This window comes from Bos taurus, chromosome 24 (assembly GCF_002263795.3).
Source record: "Bos taurus isolate L1 Dominette 01449 registration number 42190680 breed Hereford chromosome 24, ARS-UCD2.0, whole genome shotgun sequence".
NCBI lineage: Eukaryota > Metazoa > Chordata > Mammalia > Artiodactyla > Bovidae > Bos > Bos taurus.
Genome location: NC_037351.1, coordinates 22,156,267 through 22,168,590, shown reverse-complemented (window position 1 = coordinate 22,168,590; position 12,324 = coordinate 22,156,267). Strand labels below are relative to the sequence as shown.

Sequence of the window (12,324 nt, the reverse complement as noted above, 5' to 3'; positions counted from 1 at the left end):
TAATGTTCACCCCAATGCAAGGCAGACCAGAACCCAACATTAATGATAGACGGACACGTCTCACCCCTGACCGAGGTCATACCAATAGCACTCTTCGGTCACTGACTCAATTACACTGAATCCTTTTAAAAGCACTTTCCTTCTTAAGGCTACTCTCATTGAGATCCATTGTTAAGCTTGAAAATGTTAAGAAAAGAGAAAGAATTTTGCCTAACTGGGGGCTTTTCAGAAAAATTCAGTGAGAAGAATTTCATTCCCGGTGTGAGAATGGGGTTATTTAGTTTCGTAAAATGAATGCCATTTATCCTTAATTTCCTTCCAAGTATCTCTTACTTGGTATCTGCAGGTAGTTTAAGGTGTCAGACTGAGATCATAAATAAGAGGAAGATTCATTTTCATCTCTTAAGCAGTGCGCTTTGCAAAGTTGAACACTTTACTGCAGCATTATATTACTGACTAGAGAGATTAGGTCCTGGGGAGAACAATCAGCTTGAAGGTTCCAATGACAAGCAGGCCTTCCTGGTTCCTAGGATGTACTGGAGATGAAGGCAGTATGCTTCATCCACAGCACTCAACTGTTGCAGGAAGAGGGACCCCTTCCAGGGCCTGAGAGTGGGCTCTTGTCTAACACTGGGAAATGAATTGTCCAAGGAGACACACGTGCTGACAAAGCAAAAGATTTTGTTGGGAAGGATGCCCCAGGGGACGAGCAGCACACAGGAACACAGGAGGACTGCTCTGCCTCCTGATTCAGTCTCAGGTTTTATGGTAATTGGCGTTAGTTTCCAGGTTGTCTCTGGCCAGTCATCTTGCTTGGCCCGTATTTGGTCTGACTCAGGGTCCTTCCTTGGAGAAGGGTATGGCCACCCACTCCAGTATTCTTGCCTGGAGAATGCCATGGACAGAGGAGCCTGGGGGGCTACAGCCCAGGGAGTTGCAAAGGGTCGGACATGACTGAGCGACTAACACTCAGGGTCCTTCCTGGTGGTAAGTGCAACTCTCAGCCAAGATGGATTATGGTGCAAAGGATTCTAGGATTCTCCTCCCTCCTGTGGTCCCTCCCAGATTCTCCCAGTTAGTTTTTGGCAGCAGCAGCACAGCACATTCCTTATTTGAACCTCTGTTGTGAGACAGTTCAAGCAAGCAGTTATCATCAGTTATCACCATGCCTGACCAATGCAGACAATTTCAGTCAACAGTCCCCTAACACAGCTTAGCTACAGCCAACACCTCATAAACACTGTCAGTTCATGAGGACAGGTTTTGCTCCAACACACAGGACGACCCCTTCTTTCTTTGTTCCGGTGGCCCTGATCAGCTCACATGTTAGATCCTGGATGTCCTGGAAGTTAACTGACCGGGTTTCTCTCCTTCCTCCTCTCTCCCAAGAGAAATCCTACAGGAGATCCAGAGGCTGCGGCTAGAGCATGAACAAGCTTCTCAGCCCACGCCGGAGAAGGCGCAGCAGAACCCCACTCTGCTGGCAGAGCTGCGGCTCCTCAGGTAAGAAAAGGAGCCCAAGGCATCTCAGGAAGGCAGTGTTTGAGATCGTCCAAACCATCTGACAGTGTCCACTGGAAAATGGTCATCAGCCTCTGCAGCTGCCAATGTCTGTTTGCTTTTATTTTTATAGCACACATCTAATTGCTGAGATTCGGGGGTCTGGGAAAAGAAGCTATTTACACTTTGCTTTTTTCTTTGACACAGAGAAAAGGACACAGTGTTCTTCAGATCCAAAACCAAATGTTTCACTAGAAAAAAAAATGTATCGTGCATTCTCTTTTTTAATTACAGTGTAGTTGATGTCAGTTATTGTGTAAGTATGATATTACGGAAGCTGTGCTGTGTGTGCTTAGTTGCTCAGTCACAGCAGACTCTGTGACCCCATGGACTGTAGCCCTCCAGGCTCCTCTGTTCATGGAATTCTCCAGGCAGGAATACTGGAGTGGACAGCCATTCCCTTCTGCAGGGGATCTTTCCAACCCAGGGATCAAACCTGGGTCTCCTGCATTGCAGGTGGATTCTTTACCACCTGAGCCACCAGGGAGACCCCATACTTCATTTCTGGTTTTTATAAACTATTGGCTATATTCCCCATGTTGTACAATATATCCTTGTGGGTTATTTTATACATAATAGTTGGTACCTCTTAATGCCTAGCCCTGTATCTCCCATCCCTCACTTTTCTCTCCCCTCTGGCGACCACTAGTTTGTTCTCTATATCCATCTTGCTGGAAAAAAGAATTTGAACTCAACTCTTTTTAGTTATTTGCACTATCAACAATATGTTTATGATAAAAGTGATCAACAAAACAAACATGTAAACAACTAAATAATCACCACTTTTTAAATTTAAAAAATTATATGTGACCCATAAATTCTCTCCAACTCTTGGTCCCTAAGAGTTTTCTATACAGATCCTCACACCTTCTTGTTCTGCAAATGAATTTAAAGGCCTGGTGTTACCTAGTCGGTCATCATGACATATTGTTGGAAAGGACTGAAGAAGGTCATTTGGTTCCACCCCTGAATTTCAGGGTACTTTTCAGCCTCAGATTGTAGAGAGCAGCAGGGCGTGGATGAGGACTGTGAGCACGTGCAAAAGGAGTCAGACCAGGGGCTCTGCTTCAGACTTACCAACATGCCTTGAATATGGCACTGACCCAAACCTGTCCGTATGGAAAACAATGCAAACATAACCCAAAGATACTCCCTAGTGGAAATGTCATATTTCACAAGGCAGTCAGAGTCAGCAAGTATAACATTCTTTCCATCTTTCAGTTTGGATGTCAAGTGTATTTCAGATGTATCTAACTCCAAGGCAACTAACTCTTATTAATTTTTTATAATAAGAACAGATGCCTCTGCTCAGAAATTAGAGTGTCCCTTGTCAACATTAGAGCGCCACTTGCTTACTCTGGTGGCTCAGATGGTAAAGAATCTGCCTACAGCGTAGGAGACCTGGGTTCAATCCCTGGGTCAGAAAGAACCCCTGGAGAAGGAAATGGCAACCCACTCCAGTATTCTTGCCTGGGAAACTTTTATACAGAGCAGCCTGGTGGGCTACAGTCCATGGAGCCACACAGAGTCAGACCCAACTGAGCGACTAACACTTTAACTTCCTCCTTACAAGGAGACTAAATTTAGCACATTCTGTATGGCTGTATTTGTGTTTTACCAAGTCCCGGTTGATTGTATGGATCTTTCTAGGGGCTCCACTCTAACCCAGCTCTATGGACATATTCACATCTGAGCACTCAGCACACCTGGCCAGGGAGCAGGCCCTGCCTCTCAGGTGGGATCCAGTCTCCCCAGGCTCATACACTTGACTGGAGGGGGAGGCCCACCAAAGGCCTGAGTTATGGAGAGGAGATCTGCAGAGCTTTCTTGTAGAGGCTTCTGGATGTGCAGAGATCACATCATACTTTAGAAGAACAAAATAATTTAATGGAAGAAATATAAAGTCTTCCTTTTCAATATATATGATTTCTGGTCCTACTTTTAGAGAGATGTTTTAGGAGTTCTTGCATATTCTGCTACACCATCACCCAGAAGGGATGAAAATGAAAAGGAAAAGAATGTTTTACATCCTCCTCCTCCTCCTCAAGGGCTTATGAAAGTAAATCACTGCTTGAAAATAGCATATTTTGCCAAATAGGATTATGTTGGCCCTTCAGACTCACAAGTAAAGAAAGTTGAGTCTAGTATGTGCAGGCATACTAAGTCGTTTCGTCATGCCTGACTCTTTGCATCCCTATGGACCATAGCCCGCCAGGCTCCTCTGTCCATGGGCATTCGCCAGGCAAGAATACTGGAGTGGGCTACCATGCCCTCCTCCACAGGATTGTCCCAACCCAGAGATCAAATTTGTGTCTCTTAATCTCCTCCATTGACAGGCAGATTCTTTACCGCTAGCACCACCTGGAAACCCCTCTCATGACCCTAGCTGAGTTTAAAGCCATACTAAGGAGTCTGGCTCTGTGGGGAACTTCTAGAGTTTTGGCCATCACCATCAGAGGGTGGCCCACACATCTGGCTTAAGACCTGAAACACCTATATCCTAGCTGATTTGCTTGCCTGCCTCCATATTCTTCAGGTTTCCCAGGTGGTAAAAAAAAAAAAAAAAAAACACCCACCAGTCAATGCAGGAGATGCAAGTTCAGTCCCTGGGTCGGGAAGATCCTGTGGAGGAGGGCACAGTATTCTTGCTTGGAGAATCCCATGGACAGAGGAGCCCGGTGAGCTACAGTTCATAGGGTCACAAGAGTTGGACACAATTGAAGCAACTTAGCACGCATGCAGATTTGTGTGTCGGGCTTCCCATGGGGCTCAGTGGTAAAGAAACTGTCTGCCAATGCAGAAGACAGAGAAGACCTGGGTTCGATCCCTGGGTCCAGAAATTCCCTGGAGGAGGAAATGGCAACCCACCTCAGTATCCCTGCCTGGGAAATCCCATGGACAGAGGAACTTGGCAGGCTACAGTCCAAGCGGCCACAAAAGAGTCAGACTCAACTGGAGCGACTTAGCAAGCATTCCATATTCTTCACATTTCTTCTGCCTGGAATAAGTACCCTTCCTTGAAGGATATTTCTCTGGATACTGATGAACCACTTATACTGTGCTAAGCACTTTAACAATTGGCAAGTTTCACAAATACCCAGAAACCCTGCTCTGAGTGTTTTATCCTTTAGTCATTTCAGACTTTTCAAGAGTTCCAAAACAGTGACCTCTTGCCAATCACTTTGGCCTTGAGTTCACACTGAGGGGTGACCATGTGAAGCCGCCAAAGGAACTCCTTTTTGTAGCTTTGACAGAGGTCTCCTCCATCTATTACATCTTTTCTGGGCCTCTTATTGAGAAGCCAACAGGAGAAATTTCTTTACCAGAGAAATGAGGGCAGCAAGATCAGTGCTTCGCTTTTCATGAACACATAGTTTATTTTTATCTTAAGGGCACCACAACCTTTCTAAATGATCACATTCCCCTTTTTACTTTAGCCATGACAAAGCTGAAAGCCAAGTTTACAACCCAGATCTGGCAACTGAATAGCATTATAGGACAGGCATTTCATAGACGCTTCCTGTGCACTAAGCTCCACCTAACACTGTTTCATACGGTTGCTGTGAAAAACCTGGGAGATGGCCATTACTATTACAGGGAAAGGAAAGGGTTAGTCCCTCAGTCATGTCTGACTCTTTGAGACCACATGGACTGTAGCCCCCCAGCCTCCTCTGTCCATGGGATTTACTAGGCAAGAATACTGGAGTGGGTTGCCTTTTCCTCCTCCAGGGGGTCTTCCTGACCCAGGGATCAAACCTGGGTCTCCCACATTGCAGGCAGATTCCTTACCATCTGAGCCACCAGGGAAGCCCTGTACTACTATAGTCTTTCTATAAAGAAACTGAGGTTCACAGAAGTGAAATAACTTGCCCAAAATCCTGCACAGTGAGCATCACAGGTAGATTCTCTCTCCTTGCATACGTGCGTTCTCAGTCATGTCCGACTCTTTGTGATCCTATGGATTGTAGCCCATTAGGCTCCTCTGTCTATGGGATTCTTCTGGCAAGAATACTGGAGTGGGTTGCCGTGCCCTCCTCCAGGGAATCTTCCTGACCCAGGGATCGAACCCCCACCTCTTAAGTCTCCTGCACTGGCAGGGGGTATCTTTACCACTGCTGTCACCTGGGAAGCCTCTCCTTTCCTTGGGTCTTAATTATCTCCTGCCTAGACTATTATAATAAGCACTTACTTGATTCGCAGCCTCTGGACAATACACACTGCTATCCTTTGATTATTCAGTTAGTTCAATTTAACAAATATTTCTAAAATGCAGTGTGCCCAGAACTGAGTTGAAAAAGATATTGTTCCTGGTCTCACAGAATTTGTGGTCAAGTAGGAAAATGACATAAATCAAATAGTTACACAAATAAGAGTGTGATTATTAACTGTGATAAGTTCTATAAGCAATCTTCCTTTAAAAAAAAAAAAAGACATAATTATCAAAGCTGCTACATCAGTCAGAAGTTACCATGAAGAAGGATTGTTTGAGTTGAAGCATGAAAGATAAATACACGGGGAATGGGGATTATGGACAGTGGAGGGAGCTGGAAGTAGCTGATGAAAGGCTTTACTGGTAGATAGATGCTATATGTACAAACACCAAATAGCAAGAGCAAATCTGGTATCTTTTTTGGAACTAAAAGCTTTGTTGACCTAGAATGCAGTGAGCAAACAGGTGCATGGTAAGAGCTGGAGCTGTAGATGTAGATGGGGGTAGACTGTGATGCTGTGTGGCCACGCGGACCATCTTGAGGAAATTGCTATCAATCCCACAACAGGAAGCCACTGGAGGATGAGAGTTACATACCGAGTTAACACAGTGGATTAGCTTGGCAAGTCAGATTCACATGAGCCAAAGATCTTGCCCTAATATTAATTTTTAGAATACAGGCAATCAATAGGCACAGATGAAGCTGAGAAAGGCCTGCAGCATTCCAAGTGGTTCCCCAGGTCTTTCCTTCCCATATTGGATGGGGAAATCTGAGGGAAAGTTTGCAAGGTGATCTAGTGAGCCTTCCCACTGCAAAACCATTAAGAGACAGCTAAAGAACTGTATTTGCAAAGACAATACCATCTCCTATAAAGAAGAAACTATTAAACTGTGAAGCAACTTCACACTACAAATGGGAAGAAAAACAATTATAAATTTTCATATTTATCTCTTGTCTAAAAAAATAAGCATATTATATACCCCAAAGTTGCATTCTTTTTAAGGTATATGAGATTATTCTTTGAGAAAACTTATTAATATAAAGAGACTTTTTTGTGGAATTATAATCTCTGATGCAGGTTTGTGGTTTCCAGACCTGAATTTCATTCAGTTCAGTTCAGTCGCTCAGTCGTGTCCGACTCTTTGCGACCCCATGAACCGCAGCACGCCAGGCCTCCCTGTCCATCACCAACAACCAGAATTCACTCAAACTCATGTCCATCGAATCGGTGATGCCATACAGCCATCTCATCCTCTGTCGTCTCCTTCTCCTCCTGCCCCCAATCCCTCCCAGCATCAGAGTCTTTTCCAATGAGTCAACTCTTTGCATGAGGTGGCCAAAGTACCGGAGTTTTAGCTTTAGCATCAGTCCTTCCAGTGAACACCCAGGACTGAATTTCATTAGACCATCTTAATTTTTTTTTTTTTTTTGGTGGCGGGAAACAACACAAAGTTAAGCACTTTTTGTTTCACCAGGTAACAGCTTTGTTTGGGCTATACTAGGCTTTAGTTGCAGCACACAAGCTTCTGTGTTTGCAGCAAGCAAGGGCTACTCTTCGTTGCGGTGCACGGGCTTCTCATCGCAGTGGCTTCTCTTGGGGCAGAGCACAGGCTGTAGAGCGCAGGCTCAGTAGTTGTGGTGCAGGGCTTAGTTGCTCCATGACAGGTGGGATCTTCTTGGACCAGGGATCAAACTCGTGTCCCTTGCATTGGCTGGCAGATTCTTAATCACTGGACCACCAGGAAACTCCCTACAATGACATCTTTCAACTACCATCACCTGTTAGCATGTTTCATGAATGCAGTATATTTTTTAACATTTTATTTTGAAAAACAATCCACACCTACAGAAGATTTTTAAGAATATCACACTAAATTTCCCTTCTACTCTTCACCTAGGGAGTGCAAACATTTTGTCGCACTCTTCTCTATCTCCCTATATATGTTTACATATGTAAACTACACACACGTTTTTGATGAGCCATTTGAGAGTAAAATGCAGACATCAAAATCCTTTGCCCCTAAATACTTATGTATATATTTTCTAAGAAGAAAGAAAGACATTCTCTTCTATAACTATGGTATCATCATCAAACTCAGAAAAGTTAATATTGATATTTATTATGATTATCTATTATTAATATACAGTTCAGCCTTCCCTGGTGGCTCAGATGGTAAAGAATCCACCTGCCATGTGGGAGATCTGGGTTCAGTCTCTGGGTTGGGAAGATCCCCTGGAAGACAGTATGGCAACCCACTCGAATATTCTTGCCTGGAGAACTCCATGGACAGAGGTGCTTGGTGGGCTACATTCCATGGGGTCATACAGTCCAAAGAGACAGACACAACTGAGTGACTAAGCAATATACAGTTCATATTAAAAATTTTGCCTATTATCCCAACATTCTCCTAAAGAAAGTAGGTTTTAATACACACAAAATTAAAAATAATCTGACAGAATATCAGAATAAAAGGCATTCTTTTAGAGATGATATATTTAGCTCTAAGAAAATAAAATCACTATTTAGTCCAGGTTTTCTCAGTGTTCCTTGGAACACTGGAGGCTGCACCACACTTTTGTTATCAAACCCACATTTGGTAACCATTGGTGTAAACACTTACAGAGAAGACATTATTAAATAAATTTTTTTAATTTATTTCAATGCAACGCATGAAAGAGTAAATGTCATGTTTTGAAAGAGTATTACTTAAGATAAATACAAATAAGGCTATTTCAATATTGATTAATTATACATTACTATAAGTTAATTTTTTCTGATGGTTTTTAGATGCTTCTTTTAATACTTCTTATCTATAATTTGAAGAGTTTGCTTTAACCTTCCCCTCAAAGTGCTTTTGGCCTTTAGCTCTCAAAAGGCCAAAAATTACAAAACAGCATCTAGACGAGAACTGGAAATAAATCAGAAGCATTATCTGCCTTCTGCCAAGCCCTACCGAGGATGTAGCTGGAACACCATGTGCAGACAAGGTCAAAGGAAAAAAACGCTAATGGAGTTGTCACTGAAGAATATTGTTGAATTGGGCAAGACTTTTTCAGAATTAGAATTCTACAGACCAGCAAGACAGAAGACTAAAATAGGGTACCATTAAGGTCTATAAAATTATGGTGTTCCTTATCCTCAAGATTCAGAAAAGGGGCAATTGTAAAGAAAATCAACAGAAGGATTTCTCTCAAAATAAACTTTAAGTAGCAATAAAAGTCAAAAATACAAATATATTTTAAAAGTGACATGTTTATAAATTTTAAATTCATAAATCATTATAGAGAAAGCCTATATTAAAGCAAATTAGAAACGTCTCATTTATATCCATCACCTGTCCTCCCACAAAGTATCTTTCAACGGGATGAGTCACTGACCTAACCCAGTGTGACAGTTTTATGTGGTCCGTTTTTCATTTCAGAGCCCCTGCTATAAGCTCCACTTAATATTATGCCTGTGTCATTGACGCTAGACATGTCCATTCATACATTAACACATGTGTGGTTAAGGCATCCATACATTTTTAAAAATATAATTTCTAATATTTCAGAATTAGAAGTCCTTGGGGCAAGGAATAAATTGTATATATCATTTTTTCACTAGCAGTCATGAAATAAGAGATTGAAATCGATTTGGAAAATATACTTCAGAAATGTGGATCATTAGTATTTGTGTCCTTCCTGGTTTTCATTCTTGTTGACAGCTGATAGAAGTTTTGCAAAACAAAGTTAAGCAAACACAAACCTTGTAGATTATTGCAACAATTGTGTAGGAACTCCTTTTTTCTGACTTCACTCTAAGCAGCCAAACCCAAACCAGAAAATTTAGATCGACTATAAAACTGTGTACAAGGAAAAGTTCTCCTCTGAAAGGCACCACATTGCATACTAAGAATTGAACAATTCTTAAAAATGAAAATTTTACTTTTCTAAATCTGATTTCCAGACACTAAAGTAATCAGTATTTTCTGTGAGGGTCCTTGGCCTTGGAAGATCTGTGGGTTTGGCCTTTTTCAGTGGCAGTTTGGTTTTTGTTTGTTATCTGAGGACCCAGTGGCACAGCACAGAGCCCATGACATAATTAGCATTCAGAAAATATTTTATTAAATGGTTAATTCAGGATAGATGAGGGTAAATATCCAGTAGGATTTTAATTTTGTTTTACTGTGACTTTTAACAATTAAACATATACCTGGCTGCTCTGGTATCTCAAATGGTAAAGAATCTGCTTGCAATGCAGGAATGAGTGATAGTCGCTAAGTCATGTGTGACTCTTTGGGACCCCATGGACTATAGTCCATCAGGCTCCTCTGTCCCTGGGATTCTCTAGGCAAGAACACTGGAGTGGGTTGCCATTTCCTTCTCCAAGAGACTCAGGTACAGTCCCTGGGTCAGGAAGGTTCTCTGGAGAAAGGAATGGCTACCCACTCCAGCATTCTTGCCTGGAGAATTCCAAAGACAGAGGAGCCTGGCAGGCTACAGTCCGTGGGGTCCCAAAGAGTCACACTCAACTAAATGACTAACAAGCTATAACTGTGCATTCATTTGACATTTCCCTGCCAGGTAACCATGTCAAAGACCCAGAGATGCCCTTTTTCTAGTGTCCACCGCTGCCCTGCCTCAAGACTGGGAAACGTGATTAGCTCAGTGAGTTGAGTGCTGTTTCTAACGACAACTACTACTTCTTTCTTAGACAGCGCAAGGACGAGCTGGAGCAGAGAATGTCTGCCCTCCAGGAGAGCCGGAGAGAGCTAATGGTCCAGTTAGAAGGTCTCATGAAACTACTAAAGGTAAGATGTTTCACATAGCTATTTCCTAGACCTACGACTATGGCATTTGTAAAAAAAATAATAATAATTAATAAATAAAATACATTTTAAAATTTGCACCTAATGTGCAATGGTTTTTCCAATTACTGTATATGTGATTTCCTCCCCCAAAAAGTGGTTTCAAACTGAGTTTTAGTATCTTTTCTTAGACACATCAAATGATAAGATCAATTGTAGGGTTCATTCTTATCTATTTCATGGAAGCAGACTACTGACGACCTTCATGGCATAAGTTATTTCCAGTTGGCTCATTTCCAGTTCCTTTTGTCCTTGGAAGTAATATTACTAAAACTGAATTTATTCAAAAATATTTCACATTTCATAGCTTTCAGCAGTTCTGACTAAACTGAACTGAAGCTCATATCTAATTCAGAAAATGAAGATACAGACATTAAAATAATTTTGGTGATTATAGTTTTATTAAGAGGAGTAACTTTTTTCATTTCAGTAAATGTTATCAAATCTGTGTGACTTTCGCAGCAAGTCACATAATTCCTATGGGTTTCAAATGCAAAGCGTAAATGGGAATATCTCCTTCACTTTTCTACAAGTGGAGCATGTAATAAGATGGTCTGCAGAGTGTTATAATAATAATTCTCATTGGGAACTGGCATTCTTTCTTTCATAAATCTTAGTCCCTTCGTCAGTGTGCACAAAGTTGCATTTCAACTCAAAAGTAGACTCGTATGGCTACATGTCCCTGATGACTCCCGTGGACATTTCAGTGCTCTGTGGCCATCCTGCCTGATATAAACAAGCATGAACCAGTGACATGCCAAAGGCAGGAACTAAAGCTTATGTTAGAGTAACACAGACAAAGTCTCTGGGACAGCTCACTTGCAAGACAAGATGTCCTATCTTTCAGTCTATGGCTCCCCTATATCCCTGACACCCCATCATTTATTGTTTCTGTATTTCTTTCTTTCTTTCTTTTTCTTTCTTTCTTCCCTTTCCTTTCCCTTCTTTTCCTTCCCTTTCTCTTTCTTACTTTTCTTTCTCCCTCCCTCCATTTCTTTTATGTATTTATTTTTTAATTTCAAAACTTAAATAACAGTTAACAGATATTTGTTGAAACCTACTGTCTCCCAGGCACTGATGAAAATGTAACACTCTTTTTTCTTTTCTTTTCTTTATTCTTTATTCCTGTAGTCGACTTTTCCTGCCATCAGTATCGGAAATGCTTTATCTTTACTGAACAAAATTTACTTTTCATTGTATCAGACATATAAAGTATAAAATTCAGTTTTTGTTGTACTATCTGTCCTCTGTCCATGGACTTCTCCAGGCAAGAATACTGGGGTGGGTTGCCATTCCCTTCTCCAGGGGATCTTCCTGAACCAGGGATCAAGCCTGGGTCTCCTGTAGTGCAGGCAGATTCTTTACCATCTGAGCCACCAGGGAAGCCCATGTTAAGACAGGACCAGATAATTAATAACCTCTTGCTGTTTCTGCCCTATTATCTCATTTGATGATCCAGACACGCTTTTTCTGGTTTTTTTCCCCCACATATACCAAATAAAGTGGACCTGTCCCATCTTTCCCGTCACCGAATGACAGGGAACTGAAAACAGCCCTCTGGTTCTACGTTTATGCTTCTGTCGCTTTAGCAATGGGAGAGGAGTCTGTTTACCACCAGCCATCTTGGCATCACTGTAGCCTGAGTGTAGTCTATTCTATCAGGATGTACCCATTGCAGGATAAGGAGAGAAATCATGTTGAAAGAT

At 41.9% G+C, this 12,324-nt stretch overlaps 1 protein-coding gene across 24 annotated transcripts in view; it reads left to right on the top strand.

Moving 5' to 3' along the window:
- DTNA (dystrobrevin alpha) overlaps positions 1-12,324 on the top strand; it is a 451,122-nt gene that overhangs the window by 413,084 nt on the left and 25,714 nt on the right. For all 24 annotated transcript variants that reach the window (NM_001076260.2, XM_024984389.2, XM_024984390.2 and 21 more), the window contains 2 exons: positions 1,390-1,503; positions 10,465-10,561. In NM_001076260.2, coding sequence (NP_001069728.2) covers positions 1,390-1,503; positions 10,465-10,561 — 211 coding nt within the window. The remainder of the gene's footprint in view (positions 1-1,389; positions 1,504-10,464; positions 10,562-12,324) is intronic.